The 24965-nt window shown below is 38.6% G+C and overlaps 2 protein-coding genes across 3 annotated transcripts in view; one reads left to right on the top strand and one right to left on the bottom strand.

Moving 5' to 3' along the window:
* The first annotated feature begins 596 nt into the window (after positions 1-596).
* Positions 597-2637, top strand: LOC137405682 (uncharacterized). The gene is made up of 5 exons (XM_068092024.1): positions 597-745; positions 1202-1373; positions 1816-1916; positions 2016-2133; positions 2220-2637. Exons 1-5 carry the CDS (start codon positions 611-613, stop codon positions 2300-2302), a joined length of 609 nt encoding a protein of 202 aa, XP_067948125.1. The 5' UTR covers positions 597-610; the 3' UTR covers positions 2303-2637.
* Positions 2638-2778: 141 nt separating this feature from the next.
* The window catches only part of LOC137405680 (stromal interaction molecule 1-like), a 40974-nt gene continuing 18787 nt past the window's right edge, over positions 2779-24965 (bottom strand). The window contains exons 6-15 of one of the 2 annotated variants that reach the window (XM_068092019.1): positions 24056-24171; positions 23630-23868; positions 22591-22704; positions 22309-22470; positions 22072-22178; positions 20099-20256; positions 19794-19871; positions 19403-19492; positions 8577-8895; positions 2779-3747 (exon numbers count right to left, since the gene is read on the bottom strand). In XM_068092019.1, the coding sequence (XP_067948120.1) occupies positions 3222-3747; positions 8577-8895; positions 19403-19492; positions 19794-19871; positions 20099-20256; positions 22072-22178; positions 22309-22470; positions 22591-22704; positions 23630-23868; positions 24056-24171 (1909 nt within the window). In that variant the 3' untranslated portion in view covers positions 2779-3221. The remainder of the gene's footprint in view (positions 3748-8576; positions 8896-19402; positions 19493-19793; positions 19872-20098; positions 20257-22071; positions 22179-22308; positions 22471-22590; positions 22705-23629; positions 23869-24055; positions 24172-24965) is intronic. The other variant, XM_068092020.1, reaches the window with a different exon arrangement.

A 24965-nucleotide genomic window follows, 5' to 3' on the forward strand; every position in this document is an offset into this window, starting at 1 on the left:
TCAGTATGTCTATCAGATTTGTTTGGAATCAAGCGTTTTTGTTTCCGGTTTTTGATGCGGGACTCTGTGTAGCTATACGGCTCTGGTGTAGAGAAGGAAGTTTGAACTTGGTCTCTAAATATACACAATGCTTCACATTTAGTGGGGTTGAATAATATTTGTTGTGTGGCTATTTATGGAATGAGGATATTTTCGTTTTCTTGGTCGCTAGAGCTTACCTATTATAGATCATCAGATAATACATTCTAAGGCAAAATTTATAAACATTGGAAAAAAAGAAGCCAAAGAGAGCACAAGAACAGAGCTCTGCGGAATATCCAAAAATGCTTCGAAATATCCACATTTTTAACATATTTCAAGTTTGTGCTATTATGATAGTAATATAGATTACTTGTAACTGGCACAAGAGCTTTGCTGAAAACTATGTTTTATACAGCAGAGAGGTAAATCTGATTGAGAAGTTTACAGGATCAAAATAAAGAGCGAATAAAAACAGTTACAGGTTTCTTTTATTTCATCGGAGAACTTAATTCACAGGCTTCTTTCTCCTAACTCATTGTTGTAGCGCTTTTTATGTCTATTTTGGTGTAGAGCGAAGGATAAAGGAAAGATGGCTGACAACTGCGGTGTTTTTGTCATACTAGTTTTTCCAATTAGTAACTATCAGAGATTTAAGAATGCCATGATGAAGAACAGATCCATTCTACTAAACTACACAGGAAGCTTGGTTTGCTCGGCTCCAGAGGTACGCTAACTCTTTGCCTTCTGAGGAACACTAACTTAACTTCTGAGATACGCTTACCCTTTAACTCCTGAGGTATGATATTTTCTTTAACCCTTTTTGTTGAAGACTTTGATAAATATAATGCTTATCAACTGACTTTAACCTTTGGCTTTGCAGTGATCTTGCTTTTGCTTTAGTTCCGATAACTCTATTGTTGAGATACCTCTATATACTTCTAGACAGCCAAACAGAAACCTACTATCAGTCATAAGGCCAGAGTGCTCAGAAACTTATACAGGAGCTTACATTGAACTTATAATGTCCCATTATTTGCTTATCTAGAGCAAGCATCTGCATTTACTCTCTAGTTGAGTTTTTGTCTATGGAGGTCACAAACTAGAACTTTTACATCTAATAGGTTCTTAGTATAGCTTGCATCAAGCAAGTGCTTAATAAGTCTAACTTTGAAATATTTAGACAAGGACTATAGAAGGAAACTGGCCTGGAAATCGTACGATTGCCATATTGCATTTTACCTCAGAGATCTCTGCCCGCTCCTATCTTCAGAGCGACCCAGTAGTAAAACAGCCAGACTTTATGGATGGCGTAGATGTTTGTATAGTGCCGTTGAATGCCTTACCTCCCACAGGTGAGCTCATGCTATCAACAGCTCAGATTTTCCTGTTTCGTATTTAACTATTTCATGTTGGTGCAAGGTACAATCAAACAGTAAGATTATACGTACCATGTGTCTCCGGGTCTGCTGTAAGTAAACCTACCGTATTGATTGTGGTCATCGGTTTTTCCAAGTCTGCATACACTCTGTACTCTTTACGCAGGCTGGTTAAGCATATCTCTATTCTGCTTCAGTCATATGAAGCCTTTCTGAAAACCTATCAACTACTGCTGATTTGGGGCTGTATTCCTGTGCTCTGTACACAGGATTAAAAGCCTTATGCTCATATTGAAGTTATCACCTCTTATCAATAATTTAAAAGACAACTCCGAAATGATAGGTTTATCTCTCCAGTTCATCATAGACTCACTGTCTAGAGCCTGCTTTACTGAGCTGCTGTTATTGATGCTTGCAGGAAAAGAATTTTTTGTGATTGCTGATGTCCAGGTACACGACCCTGAAAAGTTTTTGAATGAATACTCCCCCAAAACATCCGAGATGAAAGCTAAAGGGGAGGTAGGTTATGAAGGGTTGTAATAGAGTGACTGTTGTATGGGTGTACATTCTATGAAGCTCATTACAAACAGGGCCCTCTAATATGACCTCATATTGCAGGTGGTTGTCACAGCGGCATCTACTAACCTCATTTCATACAGAGGTTCATGGAAGCCTAGCATGCTTATCATCAACCAGTGGCCTGACGAAGCTAGCTACCACACATTTTACAACTCGGGTGAGTTGACAGGTGCGATAGCTAACAACGCTGGCTATTATAACCTTCATCACATGAGGTCATGAGATGTGACATATGTTTTACAGATGCTTACCAACCTCTGAAAGAGCTCAGACGCAGGATAACCCGTTCTACAGTTGTTACCCTAAGGAATGAGCTGACCAACTAATCGCTGCCCTAAGAGTTCGTCCAAGGCTCTCCCCTACTATTTAGCGCCGAATGAGCTGACCAACTAATCGCTGCCCTAAGAGTTCGTCCAAGGCTCTGCCCTACTATTTAGCGCCTGTATGCGATGTTTGTTTGAACACTTCCTCTCCTAAAAATTAGTGCAGAATTATTTAATTTTTTAGGTCTTCCAAACAGCATGGTTCTTCATCAGTGTGATATTTTTTTTAGATTTGCTGAAACATTCTCATGCTTGATTGTAATGTGATGATTTTATTTGATAATTAAATATTCGCAGTGAGCTTGAAATCCATATCAGTCAGTTTCACTTTGTAGGTTTAATAAATACGACCATAACACAGGCACTGCATAGCATATCAAACATGCATCTTGCCAAGTATTTGAATATAGTCAAATAGCTTGCAAACATGTATATGAATAAAAGTTTGTGTCTGACAATTCTGTGAGAAAACGAACCTGTGAGAAGACGACCGATTTTAATTATTTTTGACAGCAAAAGCGTTACATAGATAGCATGTACATATCGATGTGATGTTATTGTGCGAACAGCAACTTGTTTAATCCATAGATGATTGAGCCACTAGACAGATGTACAGAATTGCGATAGAACATGCCCTGAGGCAACCATGAGCACCATGATATACTAGGGTGCAAATTGAGGGGCTGCAAGCCCTAAAGTGGATTCGACCAGCAAGGAGACTAATAGTTCTAGGAAATTTGGCTGCAAATGACTTAGCATGCCTTGATTGTTTCTGCCTGCTGTTCGCTGACAAATAAATACAAGAAAAAGCCAAAATGCTACTAAAAAGGGTTTTTCTTAATCGAAATATAAAAAGAAGTTAGCGAGTTGCTTCTCTCAGCCTATGTTCCAGTGCTATCTTTGCCAGACCATACTTAGCCCATCAGGAAGTTTTTGGTTTCATTTTAAATATGTTCAATATACGAGTTTTTTTTTTGACTCGGCGAGTGCTCTGTGTGAGGCTGTCCTTGGAGCCAGAGCTCATTGAGGTATCCGAGTCATCGAGCCCTGACATGCCAGCAGGAGCAGATGACTGGTGTGTAATGAAATCTGTAGAAACGGACAAGGGTGCATCTGTCTTGCTCTTTATGGCAGGTAAATCCGTCGTACACGATCTTTTCATGGTGACACCAACCTTGGAGACTGCCACTTCGCTACTGGACATATTGTGGGTCAAGGGAGAGTGAACAGTGTGAGCTCGCTTTGACTTGGCTAGGGAAGCTGTAGGTAATTCATTAGTGCTAGTACGCGGCCTCACAGCGGTGAGTACATCTTCATTAACAGGTGCTTGTTCAGAACAGATGGACATATTGTCAGTGTCGCGAAGAACAGGGTGTCGCTGCAGCTTGGGTCGAACTTTGGGAATGTGGGAGTTGTCACTACTTGAACTACTGTCTGGCTCCTCTCCGCTGCAAGAGTGAGAGAACGCGATCACATCTACAGCTATCTAACTATATACCTAGTTATATCTGACCCTAATAACTGACCAGCTATTAGAAACTACTACAATGCTTACTAAATGACCAGCATGACATACCGTAAAACCTCTAATTGAACGCCATGGCACTCTACTTTTCAACCCTTCCTCTATAGTGGCGGTCAATTGGAGGCGGCGTTAAATAGAGGCTGGCAGTGTATTTTTTAAATGGCTCGTCAGAATTTTCGGAAGATAAATTTAGCCCTATTATTGACTAAGCGAATGTCGCCTATACATATTTTGCTCTCTTTTTCCGGTGGAGCGGTATTAAACCTTTGGGATGCAATAAATCTGCTAACTTACCTCCAACTTGTCAAAGATCTCTTGATAAATATGCATCGAGAAATATCTCTACCATTTGATATTTATTGCTTGCAATTGATCTGCAATGATATTATAGCCTGTGTCCTTCTTTGCAATTTGTTGGCATTTTCAATTTTTATTTTATACTAAACTTAAAGACTCATTTTTATTTTATATTGAACAATATTGCATAAAAGCTTATTACACTAATTGATGCGTTTGCTGCAGTTTGCAGCCAAAACTAGCTTTTATGTGCGATAGAAGTGGAGTTACGAGCATATATCCATTGCAAGCAGTATTAAGATAATTAAATAACATGCTATAAATCTGCATATTTATAAGTTATATAATGATAATTTATCAAATGATACAAGTATATATTCATGAACAAGTGACATAAACGAACCATACTTAAATTACATGCAGAAACAAAAATTAACGTTTTTAAAACAAAAATATTTGCATCGTTTGCTAGGATAGCTGTGTTCCGTTTGTTGCTTTCGATGGAACGAACTTTTTCTAATTGTCTAATACTTCCCCAATATCTTCTGGCCTCAACTGTTCTTCTGCACAGCTGAAGTAGTCGATATTAGCGTCTAAACAAATTTTTGGCAGAGCAAAACTTTGACGCGCTGCATTTCGCACCAATGCAGCGCGTAAAAGTTTCCTCGCTAAACGTAAACTTTGGCCTAAACTTGCAAAGCGTTTTTATATGCATGTTTTTTAAAGCATTACGACAGCGTTAAGCAAGGAACTACTATTAGCCTGAGGCAGTTAGTAATTATTTCTATGGCGTTGCTTTCAAAGTTTATCTGAGATCGTAAATTTAAATCGTTTTTTATATATGTACATGTCTTTCAAAATATCAAGGCAGCGTTAAACAAGGAACTCTTAGCCTGAGACCGTCATTAATTATTTCTATGGCGTTGCTTTCAAAGTTCATCTGAGATCGTAAATTTAAATCGTTTTTTATATATGTACATGTCTTTCAAAATATCAAGGCAGCGTTAAACAAGGAACTCTTAGCCGGAGACCGTTATTAATTATTTCTATGGTGTTGCTATCAAAGTTTTAATGAACAAAAATGAAAATCTTTGGAGTAGGACAACGAGAGAATTAACCAATATTGATATAAAGTTATAAACGATTCATTATGAATACAGTTTTGTGGACACTTTTTTACTGATCCCTTAATATTATTGGCTTGTACAGATCAGAGAAAGCCAAAGTGGCGGTCAAATGAAGGTGACGGTCAAATGAAGGTGACGGTCAATTAGAGGGTGACGTTCTATTTTCAACCCTTCTCTCATAGTGGCGGCCAAATAGAGGTGGCGTTCAATTAGGGGTAGTGGCGTTCAATTAGAGGTTTTACTATAATTGTTGATATAAATATGCCAAACGATATCCTTAGCAGATGAAGTATAAACATGGTATATAATATGCTATAGAGCAGAGACTGGCTAACTGATGAGAGTGTTAGCATTTCGTATAGTTACTGTACAAATACATGCTTCAAAGGCCTACCTCCATGTAAGTAACTGGCAACTTCTAACTGTAAACGACCATGGTTTGGCTAACAGCTGGAGATAAACAACACGATGACAGTGCAATTTTAATAATCGCTAGAATGGGAATAGTCCAATCCGAATCATGATGCATATATCAAAATAATTTAAAATCGAGATTCATTGCTCCTGATTTGTGATATACTATTACCTTAGCGGATAAAGTGAGCTCAAGGCAATGTTTGATTACAAATATATTAACTACGCAAGCCATCAGGTGGTTCATAATAAGCACACCACACATTATCCAGTCACAAGCAAAACACAATATGGATGCTTATTAATATTAGGGAAAACTTCATTTTGCAAGTCCTTCAAAGTTATTCCAACTCTCCAAAACTACTCATAACATGTTTATAGTGGGCACAATTTAATCGTTTACAGAAAGTGCTACTAACAAATAATGACTGTGGATAAACAATTTATTTAGGGTAGCTAGTAATTATTTGAAGTTGTCTCCTATTAATCAAACAAAATGATTTCTGCATGCAAACTAACATCTCGCAACACGGTTTCTATGAAGTTTCTCAACACTTGGTAACAAAATCATTAAAAATAACATGTTAATGAGGAATGAGATAAATACAGAATTATAATGGTCAGACGAGTCTGTCTACTCAGGATCACAACATTTAGAATAAGTCAACTTATGGTAATGGGTTTCTGCTGTTAATAAATACGACATACAGATGTTCTACAGATAGATATTCACAACCTTTCTAGAGGTGCACAATATGAATAGCTAATAGGTAAAGTTGTGGTGCTTTTTGGAGCAAGCAAACACCTTGGTGGTTGGCTACAAAAAAGCATCCAATCGTAAATGCCCCTATCCGAAGGGACTTGAAATTTCGGGTCTGATATATCCAACCTTCAGCTGGCATGAATAATCACTATCTGTGACTAGCTTTTATATGATATATCAAATATAGAATGAGTTGTGACTTGAGTGCTACACAACAGTAAATACAATGTCTGCCAACTAGCGGCAGAGCAAGGTCGCAGGCACTGTACAAAGCTGTCATAAATTCATCCTGGTTGTCTCCCCTGATTGAACGCATTCAGAACTATTCATTTTTTAACCTGTTTTATAACATTAATCAATTTTCAAAAAAAAATCCTAGAAATAATTGGGAAGAAGTCCTGCTCTCACGCCCGTTTAAGGATGTGAGAGCAGGAGACAGGGTATGAGTCGTAGTTAGGGTGAATAATTGGTCATAATCATGCAGGCATGGCCACACGGCGATCACACGTGCTATAGAAGGTCTAGCAAATAAGAGTACATACTGTTCCTCAACTCTGTCAACATACAAAAAGGTCTCGTAATGGTATACGATGGGTGAGCAACTCAAAACTGTTCAACTTCAATATTTGTGAACATATAGTGAACCTAAGTTTGGATTTTAAGGTGCAAAATACTTCGATAACTGTTCAGTTGACGCTCCTACAGTACAGTAGACACCTCTATTACGCAAATAATCTGTTCTGGGACAGTGTATGTTATAGGAACAGTAAAGTACATGTCAATTGCCAAATCCCTTCCAAGATCTTGCCAAACTCACCCCTTTGATCCTTTAAAAATAAAAAAAAGATGAGTATTAACTTTTCGATTTAAGGAATACAGTAACTGTACTATTATTGGTTTGTATTGACAACTTGTCTTCTTTTTTATCACTTTCACTCAGGTCACGGTCTATGATTACAGCAACTTCACATAAATTCTGGAGAACGTACACCTTCAAAGTAAATTTACCTCGAGTTTCTCTTTTATTCTAGACAGCAAAGTCCATTTTGCAAAACGAAAACAATAAAAATATTTTATATGCCTAAACTAAAGTAAAACAAAAATATAATTTTAGTAGAATAAGAGCGGTGCCTATTTGTCCGTAGAAAAGTTTAAAGGTTATAATAAAAGGTAGCTTTTGACGACACTCCAACACATGACAGTCAGATCGGTAGACCTACACTCATGCCTACGCTGAATAATTACACAGCTACTTATTATTTGTGCTTTATCGACACACCTGACGATTTATCATGGCGAACTAGACTGTCAGAATACTAGCATACCGTATATAGAGATAATATATGTAAATATAACCCTATACGTCATTTCTCTCTCAAGTGTGACAAGAGAGAAAGCGATTTTTAAGACTAACAACGAGATGCACATTATTCAAATCGAATCTGAGAACTTGCGCCGACTTAACGTTATCACGTTAACACTTTACGTTATATGAAATTATTTACGTTGTACAAAGCAAAAACCTTACATAAATTCTTTATGTTATGTGGAATTAACATTATAGAGGTATACATTATAGGAGGTATGTGTTATAAGAGGCATACGTTGTAGGGGGTAAACGTTATAGGAGGCATACGTTATAGGAGGTATACGTTATAGGAGGTATACGTTATGTGAGTGACTAATATATATTACATAAAAAAGGCTTAAATAACTGTATGGTACATACAGAATACTGACACATCTGCATGTTTCATACAGAATACTGAGCCATCTGCATTTTACATACAGAATACTGACACATCTGCATGTTTCATACAGAATACAGAGCCATCTGCATGTTGAACACAGAATACTGAAATCTTTCCATGTTTTATACAGAATACAGAGCCATCTGCATGTTTCATACAGAATACTGAGGCATCTGCATGTTACACACAGAATATCAACACAAGTCCAAGTTTCATACAATATATAGAATACGGAGACATTCTGAAACTGAGAGACTTAGACATAACTGTGTGTTATATACAGATAACTGAGACACATAATCATGTCACACAAAAAATTAGGTAAACTGTCTAATGGTAGACATTGCTTACATAATGATGTGAATCACGTTGAAGAGAATGGGTTAAATGTTAAACTAACTAGAGAGTGAAGTGAGGAGACTCAGGTGACTCCATGGTTACTTTGCCATTTGCCACCGGGTCTGCTTCAACCTCAGTCTGCATCTGTGTCTCCACAAGGTCTCCAATAATCGCTGCTGGCTCCTCCGAATTGGCGCGTGAAGAGCCAGCGGAAGGAGGACTTCGGGTAGAAGGACCTGTGGTGGAAGGAGGACCTGTGGTGGAAGGAGAGCCTGTGGTGGAAGGAGGCCCGGAAATGAGAGACCCAACAGTTGACTGCGGTGGAGTTCGAAATATATGTTTATTGCCCAGTGTTGCAGAAGTCTTGTTCACTGGAGACCCTGTGTAGTGATTAACTAAAGTTAACTCTCCATCTTATATGACCAAACTTACAGCATGACTATAGAGAATACAATAGACAAGACAGGATAATACAATGATCAACTAGAGGCTAATTGACAGACCTGGGCTAATACACAGAAAGACAACATGAATGACTGGAGAAAAGGCAACAGTTAGTGAGGGCTAGTAGCGTGTTTAGTTTTAGTTTAATCGAAATCGCATCACCACAAGCTAGGTCAGTCAGCGAGGGAAGACAATAGATAGTGATTTGATGAAGTTACCTCATATTGAATAGAACAAATGACAGCCAAACATTCAAGATGTTTTGAAATGTATTAGTAAATAGCTACCAACGCGTTAGCAAATTAATTTTTATTATATTTCAAATCCGCTAACAACATTTATAACTTACAAAGTTATAGTTCAACCAGGTAAATGCCCGGGTAATAAAAAAGTCTTTGGACAGAAAATTTATTTTTATTTAACATATACAACATTCTAACTTTTAAACTTCACATCGTGAGAAAAGTGGTTTTTGTGCAGTTCAAATGAATTAAAAGAAAAAAACAAACAACTAAAGGGTTTCAAACTTTTTCAAACAACTGTGGCTTTTAAATTTCAAATCATGAAAGAAGTGTTCCGTTGAAATAAATTAGGACGAAAAATAAAACTGTAAAGGTGTTTAAATGTAAAATCATTAGCAAGTAATGGCTAAATATAGTTTGCTTTGCTACGATTGCAATGAAATATTATTTGGTATATACAATTATGTGATTTTAGTTCATTCCAGTGTTGGCATCATAAGGTAAAAATATCGCATAGACATAGATTAGTATAGAAACCCATATTAATTATCTAATGCAATCACTGCCTGTTAAAAATCATTAAAAAATAGTAACAAAATAATTTGTTAACCTTAGTAACTATAGTTACCCACAATAACTTGAGTGCATTTTGTAGGTACGATCTACAACGTACTACACGCATTGTAACATGCATTGCGTGCATTGTACTACGTTCGAGTTCTTACCTTCAAGAGAGACGTATAACATAGACGCTGAATCTAACTTATATGAATTTAGCTTACTAAAAACATGCTTGAAGGAAGTTTTTGTATGCATTTTAGTGAACTTTCAAGTAACATTTTATCACTTATCTGTTTGCGAAGCCGTTTTATACCCTAACGGACGACGCTGACCTGAGATATGATTGCCAAATTTCAATTTCGAGAGAAATTATTGTGGATATCGTTTTGCGGAAAACAAATTAGCCCTAGTACGGCGAGGACGAAAAAGCATTGCGTTTCATAGAGTTAATAGAGTTTCAATTATTACGTCATTTAGCGTTTAAAATCGGGAAAAGGGTGTATAAAGTATATAGTAAGAGCTTTGAATTGTAAAATCCTTTGTGGACTGGTGGTTAGACAATCGGATTGTAAACCTGCAGTTGCGGCTAAACCTGCGGCTAAACTAAACCTGCGGCTGTAACTATGAAACCTGCGGTTTCATAGTTACAGTTGGACAGACAGATATTCAAACAGATGACGGACAAACTTTGAGATTTACATATGTAGATAATAGATAGATACATATATTATATATATATAGATAGTCTATTCAGTATTATCTATATATATATAATATATATGTTATTTATGTAGATAGTCTATTCAGTATTATCTATATATATATAATATATATGTTATTTATGTAGATAGTCTATTCAGTATTATCTATATATATATAATATATATGTTATTTATGTAGATAGTCTATTCAGTATTATCTATATATATATATATATATATATATATATATATATATATATATATATATATATATGTTAATAATTGTGTGAAATAGCTGTACTTAGCTTTCATTTGAAAGTTAAGTACAACTATTTTACACAACTTACTATTTGCTCCAATTTCTTGTAGAGCTCTTTTATTTTATTATTACTTTACTGCATTATTTTATAATATAGTAGGACTCTAGTTGTAATTACATATATATATATAAAAAATTGTTTCCTCACCCCGGTTACCCCATATGGGTGGTAAATTCTGCTCTAACTCGGGGCTCCTACCAGAGACCTGGGAGTTTGAGCACTCGACTCAAGATCTTAGCTGTTCCCAATAGCGCACTTTTCTGCAACTCACCTGAGTTGATTGTTGTTGGTATTTGGGCAAGCCACATTTTATGCGCCGGAGTTATTGCGCCCAGTGCCCCAATGACTACAGGGATTACAGTTGTTCTTACATTCCAGCATTTTTCAATTTCTTCTCCAAGAGGGAGATATTTCTCTACCTTTTCTTTTTCTTTGCTGGCTATATTGTAGTCATTGGGTACTGCTATATCTACTATAGTAGCCCTCTTGTTCTCCTTGTCTACCACCACTATATCTGGTTGGTTTGCTAGGACATGCTTGTCAGTTTGGATGTAGAAGTCCCAGAGGATCTTAGCGCGGTCATTTTCATTCACCTTACCAGGAGCTTCCCACCAGTGTTGTGGTTTATTAAGGCCATACTCATCACATAGACTTCTATACACAATACCTGCGACATGATTATGCCGCTCAGTGTATGCGTTCCCTGCTAGCTGCCTGCATCCACTGATGATGTGTTGGATGGTCTCAGGTGCATCTTTGCACAGTCTGCATCTAGGATCGTCTCTAGTGTGATAGATTTTCGTTTGGAGTTGCCTTGTTGGGAGCACTTGTTCCTGGGCTGCCATGATTAGCGACTCTGTATTGGCCGTTAGGTTTCCTTTGTTCAGCCACATATATGTCTGGTGAAGATCACCAACCTTAGATATTTGTTGGTGGTAAGCACCATGAAGAGGTTTCGTGTGCCAGTCATTTTCCTCATTATCAGGGAGTAGGTCCGTTGTAAGAGCAACCGATTGAAACTCAGCTAGCAACTTATCTGAGATGGCCATGGAGGCTGCATATGCTTTGATGCTTTGCTCCTCCTCTTTCACTGTCTGCTGTACACTTTTGAGTCCCCTACCGCCATCTTTCCTATCAAGATACAATCTAGTAGTATCAGACTTTGGGTGAAGTGCTCCATGCATGGTCAGCAGTTTACGAGTTGCTATATCTGTTTCTTTGATGGCTTCCTCAGTCCACTTTATTATGCCTGCTGGATATCTTATTACTGGCAGTGCGTAGGTATTTATTGCCATGATTTGGTTCTTGGCAATGAGCTGGCTCCGTAAGACCTGCCGAAGGCGTTTATTGTATTCGGTAATGGCTTTGTGACGTACCTCGGCTTTGTGGTTGATGTTGCTTTGCATAATCCCCAAGTACTTGTACCCTTCTTCTATATCTTTGATGGTACCATTCGGCATTCTTAGGCCATCTGTGAGCATAGAATGGCCTTTCTTAAGAATTAGCCTTCCACATTTCTCAATACCGAAGGTCATTCCGATGTCCTTGCTGTATACCTGAGTGAGGTGTATTAGCGAATCAATGTCCCTTTCTTTGTTAGCGTACAGCTTGATGTCATCCATGTAGAAGAGGTGGTTTATCTTGGTGCCACTCTTAAACTGGTACCCATATTGAGTCTCCTCCAGCATATTGCTTAGAGGGTTCAGGCATATGCAGAAGAGCAGCGGTGATAAGGAGTCACCTTGATAGATGCCTCGCTTAATTTGTACACTCGCCAGCTTTTTGCCATTAGCCTCCAGTTCCGTCTTCCATTTGGTCATTGACATCTTGATGAATGCCACAAGAGCAGGGTGAACATTGTACATACTGAGGCACTCAAGTATCCAACTATGGGGAATTGAGTCATAGGCCTTTTTGTAGTCAATCCAAGCCATGGCAAGAATGGTTTGCCTTCTCCTGCTGTCTTGACAGACCGTCCGATCCACCAGTAACTGATGTTTAGCTCCTCGGGTGTTGCGCCCAATTCCTTTCTGAGCACTGGTCATATAGTGACTCATGTGCTCTTCCAGCTTGTCTGCAACTATTCCTGAGAGCAGTTTCCAGGTGGTGGGCAAGCACGTTATTGGTCGATAGTTTTTGGGAATCGGCCCCTGCTTTGGATCTTTTATCAGAAGTACAGTTCGTCCTTTGGTCAGCCATTCTGGATGGTCACCTTGTTCTATTAGGCATTCCATTTGCTTAGCCATTCTCGTGTGAAGTGATGTCAATTTCTTTAACCAGAAGGCTTGAATCATGTCATGGCAAGGTGCTGCCCAGTTCTTCATACGCTGCACTCTGCACTTGATGTCCTCTTTGCTGATGGTGAGTCCTTGCTGAGCCACAGTGTGTTGATGGTTCTCTTTAAGCCTCTTCAGCCAATTTGCAGTGGTGTTATGAGTAGTCTCTTTCTCCCAGATGTCCTTCCAGAACTTTGAAGTGCTAGATCGGGGAGGCTCAGACATTGGCCTCTGCAGTTCACCTTTGAACTGGGAACACACTCTAGATGGATTATTGATGAACAGTTTGTTCATTCTCTTGTTCTCCCGCTCTTTGGTATACCGCTTCAGTCGTGCCGAAAGTGCTACTAGCTGCTGTTTGGCAGATTCTAGAGCTTCTATTGTGGCTTCCCTTTTTGGACGCTCCAAACTGGTTAGATCTCTCACTGAGCCTACTAACTTTCTTGCGCAAGTCCTTGATCTTATTTTGTAGCCTCAGCTGCCAGGATGGAATGGCTTGAAGCCTTGTTAGCATTGGCTTAATATCCATCTCCTCCAAGATGACGGTTGCTGTACTGTAGATTAAGGCATTAGTTTCACTGATTGATCCAGTTGAGATCGACTCCAGTGCCATGTTAATGTCTTCTAACAGCTTCTTAGGTATGGCCTTGCTAACTCTTCGTAGTGGTACCCTGCTTCCATAATCATTAGCAGCTGACATCTTGTTGATGATATTTTCCACAAGCTCTCTCACCCTTGGGTCAAGGTCCAAGTGCATGTCTTCTTCAACCCGTGAGTCAACACATGATTGTGTATGCGTGACAGTGTGTGTTGATATGCACTCCTCGTAGGTTGAGGTTACTTGGGTGAACTGTTCCCTAATTTCATCTACCTCAAGTTCCGATGAGGTGCCGCTTGATTATGTTACTCCTCTGAGCTACAAGTTGCTTAGCGGTTAGTGGCAATTCAGGGCGCATGTTTATCCACAGTTGCCGCATCCTTCCCATATAGCCCCACTTTTGAGGTTCACTCATAAAGTAGCACTGCAGGAGGTCCGTGTTATCAGTCCGAGTCCATTTCATCCGTTTTGAGCCAGTAGCCCATTTTTCACTGCCTTGTCCTGGTTCAGCTACAGGCAGCGCGGACCTTGTTTGACCGGGCGACGTCTGAGCCGGCATGGCTTTGGTTATTGCACTCATCATAGAGGTTGTAGACGTTATACAAGCAAGGGTCTTGTCCAAGGACCACCAGAAAAGTGCAGTTGTTGGGGTTTGAACCGAGGACCTAATGATCACGGTCCTGATACCTTACTAACTGCACTATCTGTCCTGTATATATATATATATATAATACTGAACTAATTATGCAGACAGCTAAAAACCAGAGGACTTTCTTGAAATTCGCACTGAACCAGTTGTCATAGTCAGAGTCAAGATTAGCATTACGATAAGGCAGCCGTAAGAACAATCTAATTTGTGTGCATACAACTAAGACTGATGCTCATGTAAAAAGAAGTGTAATTTGGATGAGGTTTCCACAGCCTATGCTTAGCTTTCTAGACTAGTGGTCATAATATGCTTTTAGCTTTTGGAATATAAAATCAATTTTGATACATGCTTTTATTTGAAAATGTCACCATAACTGACACGTGTATTTATTACTACTAAATGCTATCTTTGCACAAAGTATTTTAGCTTATGATATTTGTTAGTATAATGAAACTTGTAACACGAGTTAGTCTCGTAGGATAGTGGAATACTAAAATCTCATACAAAATGAGAACATTAGTTATTGCTTCTGTTTTTGCTCAACCAAATAGTAATTGGCAGTGGCTTAGTTAGGCACAGTTAGTAGTATAATGATTTCAACTTGACAACTTTTATATAGTGAATTGATTTAAGGGTTTTTTGCATAATTCAAAATGAGCCAGCTGAAAAAAAGGGTTTATTAACCGATAGAGAAAGATACAGAAATACATAATTGAATGTGAACAGAATATGCTACAGAAATAGTGAGATTCAAAAGTATAAACAGCTGAGTGAGGAAAAATGTAACAAAAGCACTAAGTCTAGTGCAAGAAGCAGACATTGAGTTGCGTTCAGTCTTTCAGCAGATGAATCAAGTGTCAAATACATCCTCAGACATTGAGTTGCGTTCAGTCTTTCAGCAGATGGATCAAGTGTCAAATACATCCTCAGACATTGAGTTGCGTTCAGTCTTTCAGCAGATGAATCAAGTGTCAAATACATCCTCAGTCAAAGCCCACTGCCTTGAGCAGCACTGAGATTCTTTAGATTTTATCTAAGTGTCATTCCTGCTTGGTCTTACCTTGTGTGTTTGTTCACACAGAGCAGAAATCAATTTAAGTGTGTTTTCTTGCGGTACACACGCACTCGGCTTTGTTTGACCACATAACAATGACAGATCTTTGAGTTTTCAAACTCTTTTTGTTCCTTTGAATGAGCTTGTTCCTGAAAATTTCAGTATATTCATCCTGTCTTGAAGACCTAAAACAATTAGTTTGGTGAGAAAAATGTACAAAGCAACGAAGATACCATAAAGATCTCTTCTCCCAAAGATACCCAATGTAAATTGATTGTGTGTATGAAGTAGCATGTGTTCCTAGAATTTGATGATGGTTATCAATATTCTTTGAAGCATTGTTTCATTTGTATGTTATAAAAAATAGTGTTTTTAAATGTTTATCTTCCCATTGTTAGACAGCCAAAGGCATAATCCATATAAGCAATGAGAGTCATACTAGCTTCAGACAAGCATGTGCTCAGGACAAACTCCATTTAGCATAGGTCAGCATGTATCGATTTTTAAATCACTCACCTCTGCAAATAAGCGATCGCTGTGAGAAGTAGATGATGGTTGTTCAGTCTGAAGGTTAGTAATTTAACATAACTCAAACTCTCTTTAATACTTTAAAGAGAGTTTGAGTATACATTTCGCGCGACTCAACAAATATTCAGTGCGACTCAACAAATATTCAATGCAACTCTAACCAGACTTGTTTAGCTAGATACGTCACATGGATCAACAAAGAACATCATGTGGATCAATAAAGAACGTCGTGTGGATCAATAAAGAACATCACAGGGATCAATAAAGAACATCACATGGATCAATAAAGAACCACACATGAATCAATAAAAAATATCACGTGGATCAATAAAGAACATCACGTGGATCAATAAAGAACGTCGTGTGGATCAATAAAGAACATCGCGTAGATCAATAAAGAACAACACATGGATCAATAAAGAATATCACGTGGATCAATAAAGAACGTCAAATGGATCAATAAAGAACAACACATGGATCAATAAAGAATATCACGTGGATCAATAATGAACATCATGTGGATCAATAAAGAACGTCGTGTGGATCAATAAAGAACATCGTGTGGATCAATAAAGAACACATGGATCAATAAAGAACATCATGTGGATCAATAAAGAACGTCGTGTGGATCAATAAAGAACAACACATGGATCAATAAAGAACATCACGTGGATCAATAAAGAACGTCACATGGATCAATAAAGAACAACACATGGATCAATAAAGAACATCACGTGGATCAATAAAGAACGTCACATGGATCAATAAAGAACACGTGGATCAATAAAGAACACGTGGATCAATAAAGAACATCGTGTGGATCAATAAAGAACATCACAGGAATCAATAAAGAACATCACATGGATCAATAAAGAACCACACATGGATCAATAAAGAATATCACGTTCACCCAAGGGCAAACTCACTAAAAACATTCTTAGCACACACTGTCTGTTGTACAGCGAGGGTTAAATTATAATAGTGTACTCGATGAACTATTTATACAGGCCAGTTTTTAATGATGCATCAACACGTACGAGCTTATCCATTGTCAATGACTCGCAACTTCGACTCAAGCATCGCGACGGCACGCATGTACCCTTTCTTGTACCCCCTCTGCATTAAGAATCAGAAAACACCCTTACATGTAGTCTCATCTCTAATAAACCTTTATGACCCCATATCCCAAAAACGATTCAAAAAACACAAAAATGATGAAACTTTAGCCATGAGAATGAATTGGTGCTTCAAAAGACAACATCTATGGTGAGCCTAAAGGCTTCACAAGCTGTGTGCTTGACACGTGTGTAACAACTATACATTTATTGTATTACGTGTACAAACAGAGGTTCCTGTCTCATACACCTTCATCCACATTTTATCTGGCTAACAATAAGACTGACGAAACAATTTTAATTGAATCTTGAAAACAAATGATTACGCATGGGAAACTTTGTAAGCTGTAGGCAGGAAATGTCGGAAAAAACAGTTTGAAAATAATTAGGAGTTGAAAATGAAACACATTTTAGAATGAGAGTATACGATGGAAAGGAAAATGAATTTGTTCATGCCGATGCATTGATTCAGATAAAGAAAAAGCAGATCTGGTTAGAGGGTGTTGGTTCATGGCGATGCAGCATAGCCAATGTGCACCAAACACGTGTCTACGAACCCAGGAAAGCAGCTGAGTAGGCGGAGGAGCTGATTCTTGTAGAAGCGTAATAAATGTGACAGCAAATTCCCAACCTTGATAACAACACTGTTTAAATGTAATACTCGCTCCATTGAAACACAATCTGAACGCTGCATTTACTCAGGTTGAAGGCATAGCCATATAATACAAGGAGAGAAAGTGAGTGTACTATACAAGAGGCCTATATAGGAAAGCAAATAAAAAGGGTGATATCAGAGAGGACTATATAAGGAGATAAATGAAGAGGGTGGTGACAGAGAGGCCTATATGAGGAGACATAAGAGAGGGGTGATATCAAAGAATATATGAGGAGACATAAGAGAAGGGTGATACCAGAGAGGACTATATAAGGAGGTAAATGAAAAGGGTGGTGACAGAGAGGCCTATATGAGGAGACATAAGAGAAGGGTGATACCAGAGAGGACTATATAAGGAGGTAAATGAAAAGGGTGGTGACAGAGAGGCCTATATGAGGAGACATAAGAGAAGGGTGATACCAGAGAGGACTATATAAGGAGGTAAATGAAAAGGGTGGTGACAGAGAGGCCTATATGAGGAGACATAAGAGAAGGGTGACAGAGAGGCCTATATGAGGAGACATAAGAGAAGGGTGATATCAGAGAGGACTATATAAGGAGGTAAATGAAGAGGATGGTGACAGAGAGGCCTATATGAGGAGACATAAGAGAAGGGTGATATCAGAGAGGACCATATAAGGAGGTAAATGAAAAGGGTGGTGACAGAGAGGCCTATATGAGGAGACATAAGAGAAGGGTGATACCAGAGAGGACTATATAAGGAGGTAAATGAAAAGGGTGGTGACAGAGAGGCCTATATGAGGAGACATAAGAGAAGGGTGACAGAGAGGCCTATATGAGGAGACATAAGAGAAGGGTGACAGAGTCTGATAAGGTGTTTAAATGTAATGGTAAGTGTTGCATAAGGCAATCTCAATGACGTGTAAAGATGGAGCATGAGTGTAATAATATAACACATAGACAAGTCGTATAACACAAAGGTTTCCATCGACTTACGTAGTGAAGTTACTATAGGTTTCCATCGATTTACGTAATGAAGTAACTATAGGTTTCCATCGACTTACGTAGTGAAGTAACTATAGGTTTCCATCGACTTACGTAGTGAAGTAACTTTAGGTTTCCATCGACTTACGTAGTGAAGTAACTATAGGTTTCCATCGACTTATGTAGTGAAGTAACTATAGGTTTCCATCGACTTACGTAGTGAAGTTACTATAGGTTTCCATCGACTTACGTAGTGAAGTAACTATAGGTTTCCATCGACTTATGTAGTGAAGTAACTATAGGTTTCCATCGACTTACGTAGTGAAGTAACTATAGGTTTCCATCGACTTATGTAGTGAAGTAACTATAGGTTTCCATCGACTTATGTAGTGAAGTAACTATAGGTTTCCATCGACTTACGTAGTGAAGTTACTATAGGTTTCCATCGACTTACGTAGTGAAGTAACTATAGGTTTCCATCGACTTACGTAGTGAAGTAACTATAGGTTTCCATCGACTTACGTAGTGAAGTAAGTATAGGTTTCCATCGACTTACGTAGTGAAGTAACTATAGGTTTTCATCGACTTACGTAGTGAAGTAACTATAGGTTTCCATCGACTTACGTAGTGAAGTTACTATAGGTAATCTCTGTTACATTCACGCCATTTTATAGGTTAGAAAGGCAAGCAAGACTGGGAACTGAAGTGAAGAAAAAGGGGGGCAAGAGAAGCCAGCCCAAACGCAGTAATGACATTACCAGTTACAAGCAAAGACACCAAAACACAACACAGGCACTACCTGGCTGCGTGGAAGCCAACTGCAGACTTGAAAGACTGGATGAACTATAACGGGATTTCCTGCCCAGAGTGTAACCATTGCACTGCATAGCTGTGGGTAAAAAGAACATGTTTCAGAGTGTATACTGGCTGTGAGCTACCATGAGCCATGTATACGATAGATGACGGATGTATTTGTAAGGAACAATATGTTACGTTGAAGATTGTGGAAAAGTGTTAAAAACAGTTGCCATAGTTCTATATGCGTGTAATTAGGAAATCTATACGTGACAGTGAAAGTTGACTATATGTAGTGAGTCCATAAGTCATGAGCCATAAGGTCCATAGACATACACGTATTTATACGTACCTCGAATGCATGTTAACATGAGATGGCATATGAAGCAACTAACCTGCTAGGACAGCGCCGTATGCAGGAGGTACATCATCAGCATCCTCTAAATCTGTTGACCCAGCTTCCAATAGAGACCCTAGCGAGTAAGTAGAAAGGTAAACATGAGGTGTAAAAAGCACGAGTTGAACAAAAATAAATTAATCGCGCGTTAAAAAAGAAACAAGGAACACTGGGAGGCAGAGCATGGAAACAGAGAGAGTGTGAGTGTCGAAGAGCGAGAGAGGCAAGAGATAGGGTGAGAGATAGGGTAATAGAGAGTGATAAAAATGCTAAAGAGAAAGGCTAAGAGAGAATGGAGCTCACCGCCATGGCAATGCCTGTAGAGATCTGTGTGGCCAGTGGAGAGGATAAGCGCTCGCAGGCCAGGGTTGCTGATGATAGAAAAAGAGCACATGTTCTCTATTTGTTGCCATCTGTACTGCCTCTCAGCCAGGTCATGTTTAACCTCCTCCATCGCCTTTCTACATAGTATAAACTTATATAAGTCATAGTCAAGGTATATTATACATATAAGTCATAGTTAGGGTATATTATACATATAAGTCATAGTCAGGGTATATTATACATATTAGGCATAGTCAAGGTATATTATACATATAAGTCATAGTTAGGGTATATTATACATATAAGTCATAGTCAGGGTATATTATACATATTAGGCATAGTCAAGGTATACCATACATATAAGTCACAGTCAAGGTATATCATACATACAAGTCACAGTCAAGGTATGTCATTCATATAAGTCATAGTCAAGGTATATCATACATATAAGTCACAGTCAAGGTATATCATACATATAAGTCACAGTCAAGGTATGTCATACATATAAGTCATAGTCAAGGTATATCATACATATAAGTCACAGTCAAGGTATGTCATACATAAGTCATAGTCAAGGTATATCATACATATAAGTCACAGTCAAAGTATGTCATACATATAAGTCATAGTCAAGGTATGTCATACATATAAGTCACAGTCAAGGTATGTCATACATATAAGTCACAGTCAAGGTATGTCATACATATAAGTCACAGTCAAGGTATGTCATAGCCTATTACTAGGTGAATGCCGGGGTTGTACGGGTAACAAAAAAAAACAGTTGTGGCATATGGCAAGTTATGGCATGTTTTTAATCAACATATACAACATTTACCATTCTAAATTTTAAATGAAGGTGTTTGTTTTTTTTCTGCGCGTGTCTGGCCAATGCATAAGTGAAATACCTGAAAGCTCAAGGCGTAACTAGAACAGATTGTTGATAAACATTTCTTACTTCTTATGCTACACATTCGTTCAAGTTTTAAAATAACTTATAAACAGTGACAGGTAATGTAGTTGCCATTGGCTAAGTTTCTTTACCCAATCCATTTGAGCAACTTGGAGGTTGACTTGCAACAAAATTCACATTACAGTTATCTGGTATTAAAAGATTCACCATGTCTCACTCTGTTGTGTTGTAAGTGCAAAATATGCGGAAATGTGATTACAAGCTTTTAAAAGCTCAAAAACGAACAGTTAATCGCCGCCATCACGAAACCGCCGTATATTGGAATCAGTTTATTTCTTTGACGTAGTCAATCCATTTGGTTATTGTTTTGACACGTGATGTTCTCACGTAATTTGAAAGGCCAATAAAAGGCTCAATATACAACTTCTCATAGCACTAGTTTATGACAAACACTTCGGGCTTTACCGAAGAGCCCGTATCAAATATAGATACTCTATATATGCTAGTCTAAATCTTTACTATAATAAGAGCCGTGTCTGTCCGAAGCCAGATAAGGGTGTTGGGAAAAATATTGCATCTCAAAGGAATGAAACCCGTACATTCGCATGCACGGATGTGAAGCCAAACACACTACTTCGTAAATGTGGAGCCACCTGCTGCGCTTTTCAATAATTGTGCATATAATCATTAGACATCTTGATCTCTCACGGTGCAAGGGAGTTATCTACTGCCGTATCTATCTGTACTTATTTGCTGCACGTATTTTATCTACTGCTAGAGTGCATATTTACTTTACTGCTGTATTTATCTGTACTTATTTGCTGTACGTATTTTATCTACTGCCAGAGTGCATATTTAAGCCAATCGCTACTAACTGACAATACAAAAACAATTCCATTCATGTTTATGTAAAGATTAATTCAACTCTCAAGGTACTAGTACTCTGTTAGAAACTGTAGCGTATATCGAAGTTGCTGCCCCTGACCGTCTCTTTAACCTCGTAATACATCATTACTACCTCTTTGATGAGGAGAGGACTTACCGCGCAATAACTATAATGTTCTCCGTTTCGTCTAAATAACTCGAGTTTACCATCCTCAAAGATCCAAACAGTGCCTGCTTCTTCTTCCTCAGCCTCTCACATGACTCCTACAAACACGCATACAGATTCACATACAGAGTTATTTAGAGATCACTGATCCACCTAAAGGACTTTCAACTGATAGAATAAGAGAAAGGACAAGAGAGTCAGCAATAGGAAGTCAGCGGTAAGAAGAACCTTGGCATTGCTAAGCTGTTGCTCAGCCAGAAGCTTCTTCTCATTGTAGGCCTTCAGCTCAAGTTCATAAGTTATCTGAAGCCACTTGCGCAGCTCCTTGCTCGGTGCGAGAGAGTTGCGCACCTCTAACTCCTTCTGAGCCATAGCGAGAGCTTGTTTCATCTGCAATCAAATCATTATACAGAGAAGGGAGAATGAGATGAGAGTTCAGGGAAGTAAGTAGTGCCTAGCAACCAATCAACAAGCGACAACTACGACGATTGCGGGTAGAAACTGACATACCCGATCAAGCTCGGCTATCGTCTCCTTGAAGTGACTCAGCTGGGTCTCCGTTTGTTCTTTGGTTAGCTTGAGTCTCTGAGCTTCGAGCCTAGCCTCTGAGATCTCTTGCTGAACCTACACAGTTCAACGACTGATACTCTCTTTGTTATTAGTAAGAAAACCATCGGCTTAGCGATAGAATTGGCTAACAGCATTCCCAAACGCTGGTAAGACATACAAATGATCATTATCAAAAGTTGCGAATTCGATCTGCAAGCCATGATGGCACGCACTTCTGTTTGCTTGACTTTTCTAATTCTGATATGTCACTATTCAACATTGATACAAACAGATATGATAGACATTCAACATTGATACAAACAGATATGATGGACACACAGAATGGATATCATCAATGTAATAGAATGGTATGTTGGTGATAACTGATCTATGCATAGTTAGCACATGAGTGGGTCGCTAAGGTCGCCAGGGTCAGCGTACCTCAAATATAAGGCTATATCTAACATCATAATATCATTTTATTGAACATTTAACAGCATTCGATGTCATATTATGTACATTAATATATTATATTCATTCTTACATAGGTTTATCTTAGCAAGCAGTACGTTTAACCTAAACATTTTGTAGAACGAGCTGGAATGATTGCCAGTATGGTTCAAAGTGAAACCTAAATCGAATGCATACGCAGCACGCATAAGAATGAATGCCTACATGGAATGCCCACACTGGACTAAATGTACGTGTGTAGAGCAAACAGGAACAAATGCCTGCTCGGTCCATTCATTGCCCCTGAAGCAAAAGGAGAAAGCTGAAACATGCTCCACAATGATAAGCAAGTAATCAAGCGCCGTGAGAACTGAGATATTCAGGTACTTGGGATGCAAAATTTCCATTGTATTTTTCGATTTAATTGTTCAACAGGAGTTTTAAAACAGGAGAGCACAACTCTAGCTTGAGAGCAGTTGTAAAGTGACTCGCGTCACCAAAGAGCTCTCATGGCCTGACTGGATGGAATAAGAGGTAGTGAGAGATTAACCTTTTGTTCAAGCTCCTCTTTGTATTGCATGTGCTGTCGCTTCTCTAGTTTCTCACATTCCAGCTTCTCCTGCAGTTGCTTTAGAGCCACTTCCGACTTAGCAAGACTCTCCATGTCCCGCATCGTGCGTGCCATGTTTATCTCCAGCTGTCGGTTCTGTCGGAATGCATACCAACAACCACCCGCTGCGACTGCCACAGCTGTCACAAGGGCTACATCTTTAAACCAGTTGTGTCGAGCTGCAGAAAAGTAGGTATGTACAATGTGTAAGCTAAAAAGGAACCAAACTTGCTACTATCAGGATGGCCATGTATTTGGATGAACAGAATGCTTCAGGATAGAAATGTTGTCTTAGAGGGAAGTTGAGCATATATGAAGTGACGGATATGCTTTGCATAAGTTGACTGCAATAGAAGATTTACCTACATTTAGGGGGTCCAAAGAGGACGACGTCAGTAGCCTTGTTGGCGAGTTTTTGTTTGTGGACAAGGTTCTTGATCCCAAGGATGTTAGAGACAAAATTGAGATTGTTCACAGCTAGCCTAGAAGAGAAACCTTGAACAGTTAGACATTGACAGAGAGAAACCTTGAACAGCTAGACATTGATAGAGAAACCTTGAACAGCTAGACATTGATAGAGAAACCTTGACCAGCTAGACATTGATAGACAAACCTCGAACAGCTAGACATTGATAGAGAAACCTTGACCAGCTAGACATTGACAGAGAGAAACCTTGAACAGCTAGACATTGATAGACAAACCTTGAACAGCTAGACATTAATAGAGAAAGCTTAAACAGCTAGACATTGATAGACAAACCTTGAACAGCTAGACATTGATAGAGAAAGCTTAAACAGCTAGACATTGATAGACAAACCTTGAACAGCTAGACATTGACAGAGAGAAACCTTGAACAGCTAGACATTGATAGAGAAACCTTGACCAGTTAGACATTGACAGAGAGAAACCTCGAACAGCTAGACATTGATAGAGAAACCTTGAACAGCTAGACATTGATAGAGAAACCTTGAACAGTTAGACTTTGATAGAGAACCCTTGAACAGCTAGATATTGATAGAAAGAAACTTCGATCAGCTAGACATTGATATAGAAATTTTGCAGTTACGCATTGGTACAAACAGCGCTGTCCAATCTCTGATAGCACAGCCTATATATTTGGGGTACAGACTCAATCATTTTAAACCAATCTTATTGAAGAACTGATCGAGTACTGCCATCACTATGATCATTACTAGCTATTAATACTATCACTACTAACTATGACTGCTAAATACCAGTACTAACTATCACTACTATTACTATTGACTATCACTA

This window comes from Watersipora subatra, chromosome 10 (assembly GCF_963576615.1).
Source record: "Watersipora subatra chromosome 10, tzWatSuba1.1, whole genome shotgun sequence".
NCBI lineage: Eukaryota > Metazoa > Bryozoa > Gymnolaemata > Cheilostomatida > Watersiporidae > Watersipora > Watersipora subatra.

Bases quoted from the DNA above. Each gene is read 5' to 3' on its own strand.
- LOC137405682 (XM_068092024.1), top strand. From the start codon at position 611: ATGGCTGACAACTGCGGTGTTTTTGTCATACTAGTTTTTCCAATTAGT. The intron at 1,917-2,015 runs GTAGGTTATGAA...CTCATATTGCAG, and splicing joins AGATGAAAGCTAAAGGGGAG to GTGGTTGTCACAGCGGCATC. The intron at 2,134-2,219 runs GTGAGTTGACAG...TATGTTTTACAG, and splicing joins CCACACATTTTACAACTCGG to ATGCTTACCAACCTCTGAAA.